Source organism: Abramis brama, assembly GCF_963993115.1.
Source record: "Abramis brama genome assembly, chromosome: 2".
NCBI lineage: Eukaryota > Metazoa > Chordata > Actinopteri > Cypriniformes > Leuciscidae > Abramis > Abramis brama.
In genome coordinates, this window is record NC_139964.1 from 16,988,898 (window position 1) to 17,006,512 (window position 17,615).

At 40.8% G+C, this 17,615-nt stretch overlaps 1 protein-coding gene across 1 annotated transcript in view; it reads right to left on the bottom strand.

Annotated features, from left to right (window-relative positions):
• Nucleotides 1–404: 404 nt before the first annotated feature.
• LOC311077951 (B-cell receptor CD22-like) overlaps nucleotides 405–17,615 on the bottom strand; it is a gene marked incomplete at both ends in the record, with an annotated part of 37,343 nt that continues 20,132 nt past the window's right edge. The window contains 6 exons of the mRNA XM_084106597.1: nucleotides 405–638; nucleotides 1,147–1,192; nucleotides 1,358–1,451; nucleotides 1,535–1,774; nucleotides 8,870–9,124; nucleotides 9,217–9,471. Coding sequence (XP_083962723.1) covers nucleotides 405–638; nucleotides 1,147–1,192; nucleotides 1,358–1,451; nucleotides 1,535–1,774; nucleotides 8,870–9,124; nucleotides 9,217–9,471 — 1,124 coding nt within the window. The remainder of the gene's footprint in view (nucleotides 639–1,146; nucleotides 1,193–1,357; nucleotides 1,452–1,534; nucleotides 1,775–8,869; nucleotides 9,125–9,216; nucleotides 9,472–17,615) is intronic.

Below are 17,615 nucleotides of genomic sequence, written 5' to 3' on the forward strand. Positions count from 1 at the left end.
TTTGGTACTGGTTAAGTTGCACTGTTTAAGTTAGTACTGGTTAAGTTAGTGCTGGTTAAGTTGGTACTGGTTAAGTTGGTTCTGGTTAAGTTGGTACTGGTTATGTTGGTACTGGTTAAGTTAGTACTGGTTAAGTTGGTTCTGGTTAAGTTGCAATGGTTAAGTTGGTACTGGTTAAGTTGCAATGGTTAAGTTAGTCTGGTTAAGCTGGTGCTGGTTAAGTTGGTACTGGTTAAGTAGGTGATGGTTAAGTTGGTACTGGTTAAGTTAGTACTGGTTAAGTTGGTTCTGGTTAAGTTGCAATGGTTAAGTTGGTACTGGTTAAGTTGGGTGCTGGTTAAGTTGGTACTGGTTAAGTTGCAATGGTTAAGTTAGTACTGGTTAAGCTGGTTAAGTTGTTTTTCTCACCTCACTGCAGCATCAGGCTGATGAACTCTTATATCATCATATTGACATTCATTCTCCTCTGCTCTCTTCGTCTCTGTCTTTCTGTGATGTTGGACAGTTGTGTACAGGATCTCCTCAGTATCTCTGGATTCAGGACTTTTTCCTCTGAATCTTTTGGGTTTCACATTGGCATACAGAGCGTCATTGGTTGAATCTTGTTCAGAAAGAGGCTTGTCATGGACTGAAATGCTCTGTGACACGCAAGAATAGAGATCATTTTGAAATACAAGAAGATTTGTAATTATTATTAAGACATGTAAATCAGTTTGATCTGAAGATTCTCAGTCTAGAGGAGTTTGCCTCAAACTTTTCAGATCAAGTATCAGGTTAGACCAAATCAATGTAGTGATGTAAAATACAGGTATATTTCATTGATTCACACATGGAGTGGAGAATAGGGCAGAATGAGTAAATTAAGTGACATGTTCATTCATCACACTATGTGTTAATGATTATGCAATTAGACCAACAAACCTATATTAAAACAATACATATATAAGTATTCCATTAAACCATGGAAAAATTAGTTAAATGTTTTCATTAGTTTTATTTATTAAATTTTTTTTTGGATTGTGTTGATAAAGTCTTTGATAATGTTAGTTTGCGATCAGTTCATACAGTTACAGTCTGAGACACAGATAACGGCTGATCGACTGATTTTCTGCTTCTGTAAAGTCGTGTTGTTTTTAAATGATTTACCTCTTTCACTGTGTGATCTTCAGCTTTAACACTCCTTTGTTTCTTCCTGTTATAATCACAGACATTAACAGCATATGGACGAATGCATTAAATTAAGAGAAAATATGAACGCTGTTTTTAAAGATTACTAATAATCAAACACAAATGGATAATTTCCTTCTACATCAGACCAAAAGTGTACTTGTACAATCACTGCAGTTTTTTAACTCACAGTATAAACAGGATGATGATGAAGATGATGATGAAGACTAATCCTCCAGATGCCGCTGTGATCACAATCACATTCCCACCAGCAACATGATGAACTAAAAGAGGAAGATCATCATGATTAACTCTCCAAACTGATGAATGATGTGAAGATACAGGAGTGTGTTAATAAAAGCTTCACCTGTGACAGTTACAGCGTCTGATCTCTGAGATCCATGTTGATTGTAAGCCTGACAGTAGAAGCGTCCACTCTGTAGTGCACTGAAACTCTGTCCAGATCCAACAGCTGAGGTTTCATTCTCCTTAAACCAGCTGATTTCTGCAGGAGGGTTTGAGTCACTGATGCAGTTCAGAGTCACTGAATCTCCCTCCACTATTACACCAGATCCACTCATCAACACTGAGACGTTTCTGGGACGGTCTAAAGACAAAAATGAAAATTCACAACACATATTAGAAAATTATGATTTTTTTTTTTTTTTTTTTTTTTAAATGCGGGACCCTTGAGGTTTACATTAGTTGGTCATGATTAAGTTGTTTGAGGGGAAATGGGTTTGGAAACATGTTATGCATGAGTGTGGATATGCCTGTGTGTATATGAAGTGATAGCTGCAGGGGCAAAAGCAAAAGAGAAAATAAAAAGAAAATATATAAACTTATAGAATGGAAGGGGGGGAGGCATGTGTCTGGTAATGTACACGGCTTGTAATTATGTTTGTGTGGTATTAAGAAATGTCTAAAACAGGGACCAGGCGTCTTCAAAGGCTGATATTTGCTTCCTTCTGTGTGCATTGTGTTTCTCCATTGAAATGTGTTCTGAGATTAAATTTGTCCAGTGATTGATGTGGCAAGATTTCTTTGATTTCCAGTTTTGGAGAACTACTTTCTTAGCGACAGCTAGAGAGATGAGCAATGGATTCCTGTATTTTTGCGGGGTATGGATTTCGGAAAAGTCGCCTATGAGACAAAGTGTTGGTGATGGTGATTCTGTGGCTCAGGATAGTGGACAGTGTCTCAGTGACTGTAATCCAAAAAGAGTGAACTGGTTGGCAGTGCCACAAGGCATGCAAATAGTTGTCTGTGCTACCTAATGTGCATTGTGAACAAATATCGGTGTTGTGTAGGCCCATTTTGAACATTTTACTTTGGGTGATATGAGTTCTGTGAATGACTTTATATTATATAAGCTGAAGGTTTGTGTTATAGGTCATGAAAAATATGTTCCTACAGATTTGTTCCCAGTACTCAGGGTTGGAAGAGACGGCCAGGTCGGTTTCCCACCTGATTGTTGGGAGTGTTACTGTTGTGTTTTAGTTGGAAATCAATGTATATAGTTGGGAGGTTAATTTTTTGAAGTTATTAATTTTCATAATTTCTTCTATAAGCTGAGAAGGTTGTAATGTATTGTTGGTAAGTGTGGTTTTATCTTTAATTTGAAGTCTAAGTTGTTGATATTGAAGGAATTGTTCTCTCCCAACCCCATATCTCTGTGTGAGTGTGTTAAATGACATGAAATGGTAGTTCTCAAATAAGTGGTGAAGGTGTGTGATTCCTTTTTGTGCCCATGTGGGGAAATAAAGAGGTTTGTTCTGTATCATGAATTCTGGGTTGTGCCAGAGTGGGTTTTGTGATTTGTTTCGTTTTCCACCAGGCTGTCAGAGTTGGATGGATGGTAATGCGTTGGCAGAAGTTGGATTTCTTCATTGATTGTGAGAGGAAGGGGAGGTCTTCAACTGGGATATTTGTGCATTGGTTTTGTTCCAATTCCAGCCACGGGTAATTATGCTTGTGTCCCAAATTAGCCGGGACGTCCCGCATTTTGGGTCTAATTTATTTGTCCCGTACGAGACCTCCCTTGTCCCGATTAAATAGACTGCTACGCTGATCTAACCACTGACTGATACAACAGCAACACGACACTTGAGAATGATCACGACACCGCATCATCCAATCACAGTCCACACTCACGCGCATCAGACCATACGAAGAATAACAAACTCTAAAATAGAATTAATTATTCTTTTGGGACAAATTATTGTTTGATTTGCGAACTGAATCCTCTGCTGTCTGGTGGCTCCCGGTTCGATCCGGAGATTCCGGACTCGCGCTAACGGCAAATTCCTTTCACTGTCCGGCCGGGTTTTGATTTCGGCAAATCAGTTTTGGTGAATTCAAACAACGTGATAATTGTTCATGAGCCCAACATCCAGCCATGCAAGAAATTGTCCTGCATTTTTTTTTTCTGAAGTTAGCAACCCTACTCAAGCCCCCCATGTGATTTTTTATTTTGTAGTGTAGAAAGTGATATTCTGTGTTTTTTTGTTTTTCCAATAAAATTGTGTTAAGAAAAAATCGTTTGAACCAATTATCTGTAGGAGTGATGGGGATCATAGAAAAAAAAGGTAGTTAATTTGGGGTAGGGTTTTCATTTTGACAGCAGCTATTCTTCTGATGAGTGTGAGTGGGTGTTTAGACCAGCGTTTATATTCGTCTTCAATTTTCTTTAGGAGTGGAGTGTAGTTGAGGGTGGAAAGCTCTGACAGCCTGGGGGAAATCTGAATCCCTAGGTACTTGATGTTGCCTGTGTGAAGGTGGAGGGATGTGTCCTGTGCTCCAGAATCCCATGCATCATCTGAAAGTGGTAGTATAATTGACTTGTTCCATTTGATAGTGTAATGTGAGACAAGGGAGAATCTGCTGATAATATTGAACATTTCTTGAAGTGATACTCGTGGGTTCTGTAAATAAAGTAAAAGATCATCTGCATATAAACTGATTTTGTGTTGTACGTTGTCTACCTGAATTCCTTTGATTATGGTGTTTTGTCGTATTGCTGCTGCGAGCGGTTCAATGAAAATGGCAAAGAGGTAAGGCGAGAGTGGGCATCCCTGTCTGGTGCCCTGATGCAGTGTGAAACTCTGTGAAGTGATACCGTTAGTGGTGATGGTGGCCTTGGGTGATGTGTACAGTATTTTAATCCAGTAGATGAACGACTCTCCAAAACCGAACTTGTGAAGTGTATTGAATAAAAAAGACCAGTTTACCTTATCAAAAGCTTTTTCTGCATCAAGTGAAATGATAATGGTTTTCTGTTGTCTTTCTTGTGCTATGTTAAATAAATTAAAAAGTCTGCGGACATTATCTGTGGCGTGTCTATTTTTTATGAAGCCTGTCTGATCTGAATGAATGAGTGTGGACTGTTTCTATTCTGGCTGCTAGTACTTTGGTGATCATTTTCAAGTCAGTATTCAATAGTGAGAGAGGTCGGTAACTAGAAGGGTGAGATGGATCTTTATTGGGTTTTAGCAGTAATGTCATGGCTGCTGTATACATGTGTGTGGGTATGGTAGATGACGTTTTAATTTCTATAATTACTCTGTTGAATAGTGGTGATAATATGTCCCAGAAGTGTCGGTAGAATTCAGCTGGGAATCCATCTGGCCCGGGAGATTTATTGCTAGGAATTTTATTGAGTGCTTTAGTAAGTTCATTAAGGCTAAGGGGTGCGTCTAGAATGTTGGTTTGTTCTGCAGTTAATTTTGGCAATGTCAGACTGTTCAAGAAGGTGTCGATTTCTGATTGAGTAGGTTGGTGAGTGGGGGAATAGAGGTTGCTGTAGAAATTCCGAAATGTGTTGTTTATATCCTGTGGGTTTTGATTAATGTTTCCTGTGACGTCTAAGATGGCTGGGATGATTGATTTCTCTTTCTTGTGTTGGAGTAGATTTGCTAAATATTTACTGTTTGTTTTATTACTGTATTGAAAACCATCATATTTCAGTTGCTGAATTTGAAGTTGTGTTTTTTTCTGTATGATTTTATCGGTTTGTGTTTTGAGGTCCTTTAATTCCTTCTGTTTTGGTTCACTGGGATAGTGAGATATTTCATTCGTTAGGAATTAGATTTTTTGCTCTAATATATTTTCCAATTGTTGTTGCTGTTTTTTCCTATATGAAGAGTATTTATAGACAGAGAGATAGGAGAGTGATCACTGATTACAATTGGATGGATTGTGTTATCTGATATCTTGGTTATTAGCGAATTGCTGATAAGAAATAAGTCGATTCTAGATGAACATTGGTAGAAAAATATAAATATTCCCTTAAGTAAGGGTTCCTCATTCCCCAACTGTCGCTAAGGCCATAGTCCTCCATATATTGCTTTATTATGTCAGTGGAGTGCCAGTTTCTTAAGTTGCCAGAGGTGCTTGAGCGGTCAATTGTGGGATTGATGACTGTATTGAAGTCTCAAGCTATGATGAGGTTGTTTGAATTTGATAGTATGGAGAAGAGATTGTGGAAGAAAGAAGGATCATCATTGTTAGGGCCATAAATGTTTGCCAATGTAAATGTTGTATGATTTAGAGTTACATTAATGATGATGAATCTACCGTCTGGGTCCATGATAGATTGGTTTAGTGTGAAATGAATGTCTTTATTTATTAAAATAGAGACACCTCTTTGTTTGCTGTTATATGTTGAAGAGTATATTTTGTCAAATTGTTTAAAATTAAGATGTTGCAATTCTGTGTCTGATAAGTGTGTTTCTTGAAGTAAGCAAACATCAGCCCCCAATTTTGTTAGATGATTAATTACTTTAAGTCTTTTGGTTTGGTTACGGAAGCCGCACACATTCCATGTTATCAGGTTAAGTGGTTGCATGTGTGTATGTCAGGTACATCAGAGTTGTGTATCACGTATATAGGTTAAGGGCCATATGAAGTGATAAAGAGAAAAAGAGAGTGAGGAGGTGGAGAGAGGGATAGAGGGGTTCGATTGAGGGAATATGGCGTGAGTGTTTTCTTTTTTCTGGTCAGTATTGAGTGGATGTGCACTGTTAGACCTTACCGGTTTTTTTTACAGTAAAATACTGGCAACACTGTTGCCAGTAAAATACTGTCAATTGTACAGTTCTTTACTGTAATCTAGTTTGTTTCTGTAAAAATGCACTAAATTATAGTTAACTAATTACACTTGCAGAAACCGACTGCCTTAAATTGACCAACTGTCATTTAAATGTATTAACTAAAATGTATAATGCATTAATAATGTGAGTAAAGTATTACTGTGAACTTCTTTTATTTGAGACCACTAAAAAACTATTGTACATAAAAAGATTTCCACTGGCTCAGCAACTACTGTACACAGTCACCGCCTGTTAAATAAAGCAACATGCAGCGTATCATCAATGTTTGTAGATCTTCTGCTGGACTGAAGCACAGGCTCTACTCTTCTGCACAATGGTGACCCAAAAAATAAATTTTACAGTAAACTACTGGCAACAGTGTTGCCAGTATAAACCTGTTTTATAACTTACAGTTTATTACTGTTAAAAAACATTTTGTGGGTGTGTCTTTTTTATCTTACACAGTTAACCCTTTCAACCCCTCAGGGAAATCCACACTACAAAGAGTAAAAAGTAACGATGCAGTGAGATAATTAAGGGAATATGTAAGTGATTGTAAGCAGAATCACTGAAGAAAAGAGAAACACAAGAACAGAAAATAGAGATACACAATAACTACGACTGACTTCCAGCCATTACACATTATTACACTTATTATTAACCAGTATGACTTTATTTCTGTCATACATCTACAGAAGTTGTTATTGAGATGTTTAATTGAAAATGTTTGGTTTGAAGTTACCGTTATAGAGATCAGTGCTTGCTTTAGTTGGGATGCTGATGCTAAAACGTTAGTTTTTCTTTTGCTGCTTGAGCTGTGTTGTTGCAAGTCACACTTGCGCACACACAGTTTATGAATGACTGCAGTTATAATGATTATGATGACAAAATCATCATATTGCCTGTTCATTCACTAAGGAATTCATTCTCACTTATTCAGAGTTTAATCCTCAAGTAAAGTGTTACATTACCACCACTGTGAAAACGCAGCAATAAGAAACAATGACTCTTTTTTTTTTAACACATGATGCATAACCAGAGAAACAGAGCAACACTGTGTTTTAGAAACACAGAGATATCACAATTTAGCACATGAATCTCAACAATGGTGGCAATATTTCTTTTTTATTATTATTATTATTCATGCAGCAGTGCATGCTGGGAGTTTTATATTATCCTGGAACCCAGCATGCATTGCGACATGAAACTTTTCACCATTGTTGAGATTCATATGCTGATTGTTGATGTCTGTGTGTGTCTGAGTCAAGCAGGAGTAAAATAAAATTGAATGCACTATATGATTACAATATTCTTCAGAAGACCTGATTACAGAAATATTGATTTCATTTAATAGATTCACAGATATATGCTAAACATGAGATAACTATAATTTCAATGACTATATACAGGAAAAACCTGAAAATCAGGCATGTCCAGGATGATTGTGACATCATCACAAAAAAATAAAAACACCTGATCATCTTCCTCTTGACTTTTTCTTGCCATAACAAATGTGTTTTATAAACTCACTGTTACAGCAGCCAGAGAGAGATGAAAGGTAAGAAGTCCAGGGACAAGAGACCAACTAAAGCAAATACTGATCTCCATCATGGTGACAACAAATTTTATTAATAACTAAATCTCTGTTAATTCTCAACAAGAACTTTTGTACATGTATGAAAGAAATAATCATAAACTGGTTTGTAAACTGGTTTCACACTCAGTGTGGCTGGAAGTCAGTTGTAGTTCTTGTGTTTCTCTTTTTTCTGTTCTTGTTTCTCTGTCCTTCAGTGATTCTGCTTATCAGGTGTTCATCTGTGTCTCAATTCACTCACTTCTTTTCATTCAAGTGGACTATATTAGTGAACTAATGTAGGGAATAGTGAATGAGGGTATAGGGTGTGATTTGGAAAACAGCCTCTGAGTGTCGATTTTGAGCACTGTTAATTCACAGTATATTCCTGTAGGCTAGTTTTATTTTCTACGGTATATTACTGTTTTAATGGAAAATGGTATAATATTGTCAGAATTTTACAGCAAGGGTTAACAGTGTGTGTCATATCTCGCATAACATGTTTTCCAGCGTTTTTACTTGGGGTTGAGCTTAGAGGTAGTAGTGGTGTTGAACATAAATACAAAACTAACAAACACACTGGACAAAATCACTTTACACATATAGACAAAGACAAACAGAGTCAAGAAAATTATGATTTTAAAGTTTTTGAACATTGTGCAGGTGATCATTAACTCACACATGACGTTTAAAGTCACAGCATCAGATTTTTTCTCTCCATGTTCATTGATGGACTTGCACTTGTATTCTCCACTGTCATCAGAGCTGATCTTTGAGATGTTGTAGATTCTTCCAGATCCTACAATCGTTCCTCCTTTAAACCATGTAATGTTCAGAGCAGGAGGGTTTGAGTCACTGATGCAGTTCAGAGTCACTGAATCTCCCTCCTTTATTACACCAGATGGACTGATGGACACTGAGACGCTCCTGGGTTTATCTAACACAGAGAAATATTGATATCATTAACAATCATTTTAAACTTAACATCACAGATGTTTAGAGGATTAATGTCACAGTTACTGAACCATCATTAACTTACACATGACGTTTATAGTCACATTATCAGAGTATTTCTCTCCATGTTCATTGATGGACTTGCACTTGTATTCTCCACTGTCATCAGAGCTGATCTTTGAGATGCTGAAGATTCTTCCAGATCCTACAATCGTTCCTCCTTTAAACCAGCTGATTTCTGCAGGAGGGTTTGAGTCACTGATGCAGTTCAGAGTCACTGAATCTCCCTCCACTATTACACCAGATGGACTGATGGACACTGAGACGCTCCTGGGTGAGTCTGAAAAGGACAAAATAAACTCTATACTCATGTTTTGCATTTGTTAATCCACTAATTTGTTGATCACAGTTACTGAACCATCATTAACTCACACATGACGTTTAAAGTCACATTATCAGAGTATTTCTCTCCATGTTCATTGATGGACTTGCACTTGTATTCTCCACTGTCATCAGAGCTGATCTTTAAGATGCTGTAGATTCTTCCAGATCCTACAATCGTTCCTCCTTTAATCCAGCTGATTTCTGCAGGAGGGTTTGATTCACTGATGCAGTTCAGAGTCACTGAATCTCCCTCCTTTATTACACCAGATGGACTGATGGACACTGAGACGTTCCTGGGAGGATCTAACAAACAAACAAACAAAACATTAACATATCAAATTTGACATCACACACTTAGTTGAGACTTATAAATCACAGAGTCACTGAATCTCCCTCCACTATTACACCAGATGGACTGATGGAGATCACAGGTTTCACTGGAGGATCTACAGATGTCAGGTAAAAGTATTTATCAGAGACGGCTGGTGGAAAATGTTCTAGGAAAGGCTGCAGTTGGTTATTATTGGACAATTTCAGCAAACATCCCAGTTTAATTTTTCACTGTTTAAGGCTAAAACACATTCCCCTGTAGGATGTGAGGGAAGGTTGCAAGGAAAGAAAATAAAGACGGAGGAATCGAGGGAAAGTTTATGGGTGCTTCTCAATACTCAAATTGCTGCTTCGTTTCCTCGCTCCTCCGTCCTCCAGCCTGTGACCCAGAAACTGATCAAACTCAGCATCTTGAAGGACATCTCAATTCTCTCAATTCCCTTCACATGTCACAATCATTTTTATTTATACTTTACCTTTGCAGTTTAAATTAATTATATATCAAACATATATCAACAGGGCTTATTGCTTTATCTTTATCATGTATGAATTTCTTAAATAACCAAACTTTAACAACATAAGGGCAGATCCCTTGATCGCAGCTGTTGACGCTTTGAAGTGACGCTCCAGTGATCAAGAATATTCCAATATACAAATAGAGCGCTTCTCATTTCTTATTTGTGTTTCCTCGCTTCCTTTCCTCGTGTCTCAGTTCCACCCCCTGTAGTGGTGCTCGTTGCTCAGCGGTGAACACAGGGATTGTGGCAATGGGACGTAACTTATTCCTTCCCTCCTTCAGGAAACAGGGGTTATATTACACAGCAAAATCCCCAGAGTTAAATTAACTCTGTTCAGAGAACATTTGGTCCCTCTCTACAGAGAGTTAAAATAACTCTGAATCAGAGTTAAAGTTAATGAGATACTTAAGTGATTAATTAAGTGATGATTAGGCATTAATGATGAACACCTGCTGTTAACAAGTTCTCAGCAGAGGAGGATTCAACAACTCCACAAACAGCATTACCAGCTTCACTTATTACTAACCAGACTGACTTTATTTCTGTCATACGTTTACAGAAGTTCGTATTGAGAATTAAGGTTTAGCTGTTGACGATTTATTGAAAATGTATGATCACCATTATCGTGATGAGTGTTTCCTTTAGTTGGGCAGTTTGACTCTATCTTATTTTTTTGAGTGTTTGTGGTTTTTGTAACAGCTTTTACCAAAACATGTAATTTGTTGCAAAGAATGCCAGATGCAAAGATGTTCAGGTGATCTAGTTTTCAACAACAAAAAGTAGAATGATGCACTTATATCATCACTGTCCAAAAGTGGTAATTTGATGTTAATAGATTATGTTCACTAACAATACTCTCTTGCCACAGATCGGACATTTTGAATTTTTTAAATACATAATAGGGGAATTTTTTTTTCTAAGACACAGATATCAAGAATCAGCATATGAATCTCAACAATGGTGACGTGTTTCATGCCGCAATGCATCCTGGGAGCCATGAGTTTTATACTATTGTGGCTCCCAGCATGCATTGCAGCATGAAGCATGTCACCATTGTTGAGATTCATAAGCTGATTATTGATGTCTTTGTTTAAAAAAAAAAAAAAAAAAAAATCCCCCATTATGTATTTTAAAAAATCAAAATGTCCAATCTGTGGCAAGAGAGTATTGTTAGTGAATATAATCTATTAACATCAAATGACCACTTTTGGACAGTGATGATATAAGTGCATTTTTTTACTATCTGCTGTTAAACACTATATCACCCGATCATCTTTTTTTTGGCTTTCTTTGTAACAAATTACGTGTTTTGGTAAAAGCTGTTACAAAACCCACAAACTTGCAAGAAGAGTCCAACTGCCCAACTGAAGAAAACACTCATCACTATAATGGTGATCATACATTTTCAATAAATCGTCAACATCTAAACCTCTGTTGATTCTCAATAAGACCTTCTGTAGACGTCTGACAGAAATAAAGTCAGTCTGGGGTGCGTTTCCCGAAAGCATCGTTGGCCAACTATGGTCGCAAGTTCGTCGTTACCAATAGAGTTCAATGGACATTGCGATGAACTTGCGACCATAGTTGGCCAACGATGCTTTCGGGAAACGCACCCCTGGTTAGTAATAAGTGAAGCTGGTAATGCTGTTTATGGAGTTGTTGAATCCTCCTCTGCTGAGAACTTGTTAACAGCAGGTGTTCATCATTAATGCCCAATCATCACTTAATTAATCACTTAAGTATCTCATTAACTTTAACTCTGATTCAGAGTTATTTTAACTCTCTTTAGAGAGGGACCAAATGTTCTCTGAACAGAGTTAATTTAACTCTGGGGATTTTGCTGTGTAGTAACCTAGACGTTCCCATTCAGTCATCACTATGAGTTACGTCAGTGATTGATCCCTGAGAAAAACGCCACAAACACTGTCTTCCAGCGCCTGTTGTAAACCGCCTGATCCGCCGCACCCTTGGAGAAGGAGAGGGCTTTACACAGAGAATTCACGCAGTTCCCACGCAGTGAGGATATTGGATAACACTGGGAAAGCGTGGCTACTCGTTGTTGTGCGTTCAAGTTATCTCGTAAAGATTGTATTTTCATATCCCGAACGAGTGGGAAGCTTGGGATTTTCTTTAAAGGGGTCATATAATGGTACATGCACTTTTACAAGTTGATTGTACTGAAATGTGTGTTGGCAGTGCCTGTACACAACCATAATAAAGTGATACAAATCCATGTATGGATATATGTTACAAATATATGTTTCCTCCTGTCTCAAATCAACCTGTTCGATATTGTGACATCACAAAATCGACGCCCCTCCCACGATGGCTGATTGGCAGCAGCGTTTCAAACACAGACCCGCCCTCGTGAGCGAGCTGTCAATCATAGCACGCGCCGACCGGGTTCATTGTTGATAGCTGGAGCACTGAGTAGAATGGCGTCTAACGATTGTGGTGTTTTGTTCTTGGGTGTAATAACGAACACAGCATCATGTTGATGTCCCTAAATCCGTACAGCTGAAGACACAGTGGCTGAGTTTGTTTTCGAAGGGAATATTCCCCACGATCAAAGTCAATGCTGTCATGTTTGCGCAAATCATTTCACCAGACTGCTTTACAAACGAGGGTCAGTATAAAGCTGGTTATTTGCTAAGAAGCTGCTCCTGAAAAAAGGATCAGTACCAACTATTCGTGTTCCTGCTGCACCTCCAGAAGAACAAGTGAGTGTAACGTTTTATTGACCTTTATATTAATCTTTATATTAATCTTTGCAAATCGCTAGCACACTTCACAATGAATGTGGCTATTTTTACACTCAGGGTACATTATGGCATGTTTTCTATGTACGACGTTATCAATATAATTCATAATCCCACGTTTATAATGAACGACGCGTTATGGTTATTGTGTTACAAACGGTGTACGCACACAACAGAGGGGCGGGGTGAGCAAAGCTCATTATCATTTAAAGGCACATGCACTGAAACGGCGTGCTGAAAACAGAGCTGTTTTTGACCAGGTAAAATTAGTGTTTTCTTTCAATACTAATGAGATTTTTTAATTAAAGTATATTACAAACTTTTAATTTAGACCCTAAAGAATCATATTAGCTTGTACAAAAATTACATTATATGACCCCTTTAAGGCCCGATCTTTACAAGTTGAGGGCGTGTCGGTGAGAAACACGGTGGAATACCACAATACTTACAGGTATTTAGCAATCTTTGCTAGACTTTACAGTGAAGTAAGCTAATTGCCTGCACAGAATATGATGGCATTATAATATAACAATGCAATATGTAACGATAAAGTTTGCAATGGCTTCATAAAATAATTAAAAACATAAAAGTACACCTAATGCACATTTCTTTGTTCTTCATTTTCTACAACTACAGTTTAAGAACATTGCTGTATTCTTGTGTAATTAGTTAAGAGAAAGTACACCGGCGTCTTACTCTGACGAAAGTGACTTGAACGCACATGATGTCTTAAAACCGACTTCACACTTCGTAAATACGAACTTCCCAGGAGGACTTGAACGCACCATAGGATCATAGGATATGGCCTCCTCGACCTTCGGAAAAACTCATGCTGACAGGGACAGTCCGAAGGGGAGGACTTTGTACTGGTATGCCCGTCCCTTGAACGCAGAACGGTCTGTGTCAAGGGAGAATTGAGATATTAAAGTACACGTCCTTCTGGTCGATCGCTACGAACCAATCTTAAGAGCGAACACATTTGAAAAGGTGTTTCTGTGTCAGCATTTTGATCAGAAGCTTGTGAAGGGCTGATTCAAAACCACCACTCTTCGTGGGAACAGTGAAGTAGGGGCTATAAATCCCTGATCTCACTTCGGCTGTAGGGAACGGCTCGATCGCGTCCTTCGCCACACCGTAAAAAAAAATCCTAATTTTACAGAAAATAACTGTGATTTTTTGACGATCATTTTCTTTCATTTTAAATTGTACTCTGTTTACACTGTAAAAATACAAATAATATCTGTAAAATAAAAAGTCAGCTGTTATTTTAGGTATTGTGACATTAATGACAAATTCCAGTAATTCACATTTTTTATACAAAAAATTTATTGTATTTTTCATACAGTATTTTTTCTGTTTTCTTAAATTACATACAAATTTATGTAAAATTACCATAAATTTAAAGTAAAATATCCTCATTTAAATAAACCAAAAAACACTGTTATTTCACAGGTATTTCCTGCATCATTATGATCAAATACCTTTATTGTAAAAAAATCTTTAAAAAGGGTCAAATGACTGGCAGCTGCGGCTGTCAAACAAAAACCATAAAATTAAAGTAAAATATGCTAATTTAAATAAAGTGTAAAAAACTTTAAAATAAATTTGATGTCACCATGATTGAGATCAGTGTCTGCTTTAGTTGGGCTCATGACCCTTGAGTTTATAACTTTAGTTCTCTTACGAGAGGTCTCTCGTACTGCGTTGAAAACGCTAGGGGAAAAACCTTTTTTCCACGAGATACTGAAGCAAAAAATTATCCTTTAACTTTGAATTATTGTAAAGCGCGTTGCAGCAGCAGTACACAGCCATAGGCGAGACGGCTCGCTCGCTCATTGGCTGCTCTGCGGCAACTGCATAAGCCTATCGAGCGAGGCCTGTAGTGACGTCAGGCAAATGCCTCCTTACCACTTCGCGCCGAAACGGGCGTGGCCTAGCCCTATAAAGGGAGCTCGAAAAGGCTGATTCACTGATTTTTCATCTTTTCAGCGAAGCTCATGCATCGTTGGATCACGAGAGAAGCAGCGCGTCGTCTGAGAAAGCACTTCAGCGGGACGAGCCACTTCAGAAGCCGCTGGCCAACGCCGCCTTCGACTGCCGTACCTGCTGCGCTATCCGGCGCCTATATCCTTTCAGTCCAACTGTTCTTTGTGTGTGTGTGTGTGCTCGCCCTGCGACACACACTCGTAAAAGAGCTTGCGTCTTTTTAAAGATGCCTTCATGCGGCTCGTGCCGAGCCCCACTCAGCGAGGGAGACCGCCATGTCATCTGTGTCTCCTGCCTGGGTGAAGATCACGCAGCGCTCGCTGACGGCGGCTGCCCTCATTGTGAGCTTCTGCCGATGGTGACTCTGAGGACTCGCCTGGCAGTATTCTCCGAGCCTGCACCTCCCGCTGTGTTGCCGCGCCGTAAAAAGCGCCGCGCTCAGCGGGTCCCGGAACCTTCTCCAGCCCGACTAAGCTCGCCGGTTCGCCCGCCTGCTTCACCGGCTTCCCCTGAATCTCTTCCCGATGCACAGCGACCGCCGTCTGCCGCCGCTTCATTCGAGGAGGTTGATTTTAAAGCCGCGTCGGGGGAGGAAGATTCGTGCTCTCTGTTAGCCTCGGGCAGCGAAGACTGGGCGAGCTCCGTGGATCTCGCGCTTCCTGCTCGTAAACCTAACAGAAGAGCTAACGTCGAGAGGAACCTGATGCGCGTACTCACGCTGGCCGCGGCGAGCCTCGGCCTCGAGTGGTCTGCGCCGGAACCCCCCTCTCAGACCCGGCTGGATGGTTGCTTCCTTCCTGGTGAGCGCACTTCTCCTGAATCCAAGCCCGCTCCCTTTCTTCCTGAGCTTCATGAAGAAGTTGCGAAAGCCTGGAGCGCTCCCTACTCAGCACGAACACGTTCGTCTGTGTCACCAGCATTCGCCACCCTGGACGATGCTAAAAACAGAGGCTACCATTCACTTCCGCCGGTTGAACAGGCGATAGCAGCCCACCTTTGCCCGCCCTCTGCTGGACGGCGGACAAAACCGGTGCTGCCATCCAAAGCCTGCCGCACGACGTCGTCTCTGCTCGCGCAAATCTTCTCCGCCGCTGGGCAGGCTGCGTCTGCATTGCACACGATGGCCACGCTACAGATATTCCAGGGTGATCTCCTCCGAAAACTACGGTGAATCCAGAAGTAGCACACCTACTTCGTACCGAAATATCAAAACTGATGAGCAAAGGGGCTATAGAGCCTGTATCTCAAGCTCAAAGCGAAGGGGGGCTGTACAGCAGATACTTCTTGGTCCCCAAGAAAGACGGGGGTCTCAGACCCATACTGGATCTAAGACAGCTGAACAAAGCATTAGTGAAACGCAGTTTCAGAATGCTCACGACCAGAAAAATCCTCGCGCATATTCGCCGAGGAGACTGGTTTATGTCGATAGATCTGAAGGACGCGTATTTTCAGATACAAATAGCGTCACGTCACAGGCGATTCTTGAGATTCGCCTTCGAGGGACAGACATACCAGTACACAGTCCTGCCGTTCGGCTTGTCCCTAGCACCTCGTACATTAACAAAGTGCATGGACGCAGCGCTCGCCCCCCTAAATCACGATCAGAGCTCGTGGAGCACAGGACCATTTTACTCGATCACCTCGAGAATCTTGGTCTCAGAGTCAACTGGACGAAGAGTTCTCTGGACCCCAGTCAAACGATTTCGTTTCTGGGCACAGTTCTGGACTCGAAGTCTATGGTAGCACGGCTGTCACCACAGCGCGTGCTAGACATTCAGCGCGCAGCGAGCTCTTTCCGCTGCGACGCGACCTTCCCGCTCAGGAAATTTCAAAGGATGCTAGGTCTCATGGCCTCAGCATCATCAGTTCTTCAGCTGGGCCTGCTCCGCATGCGCCCTCTGCAGTTCTGGTTGAAAGCGCGAGTACCGCGCAGAGCGTGGACATCCGGTCAGCTGCGTCTCAAGGTCAATCAGAGCTGTGTTGCAGCTCTAAAACCTTGGAAAGCAAGCGACTGGTACTAATCAGGTGTAAGCCTGGGGACTTCCTCGAATGTAATGGTGGTATCGACAGATGCCTCCATGTCGGGATGGGGAGCGCTGCTCGAGGGCAGCTCGTTCTTCGGCCTATGGTCAGAACGGGAGAAGCTCCAACATATCAACTGCCTGGAAATGTTGGCAGTGGACAACGCGCTGACGCGTTTTTGTCCCCAAATCAAGGACCGACATGTTCTAGTCCGCTCGGACAACATGTCTGTGGTGTCCTATATAAATCGCCAGGGCGGTCTCAGATTCCGAAACCTACACAGGCTGGCAGAACGCCTCCTGATATGGGCTCAGCGCAACTTGCGCTCGCTGAGAGCAGTGCACGTGCCTGGGCTCCAGAATTTGGGACCAGACAGGCTGTCCAGAAACAACATTCCGTTGGGCGAATGGTCTCTACACCCACAAACAGTCCAGCTGTTGTGGGAGAGATTCGGCAGAGCGGAGGTGGACCTGTTCGCGTCTCACGAAAACGCTCACTGCCCCGCGTTCTTTTCCAAGAGCGAGAGCGCGCTGTCCCGAACGTGGCCGCGCTGTCCGCTCTACGCTTTTTCCCCCGTCTCTCTCCTGCCTCAGGTGATAGAACGGATCAGGGAAACAAAATGCTCAGTGCTGCTTGTAGCTCTGCTCTGGATGAACCAACCATGGTTTCCAGATCTGATGCAGTTGGCAGACACTGCCCCGTGGCCAGTGCCACTGAGGAGGGACCTCCTCTCTCAGGCCAGGGGTTCGATTTGGCATCCTCACCCGGAGTTGTGGTCCCTCCACGTGTGGGCGCTCAACGGGTACCCGCTGACCTCTCAGTGGGAGTGCTA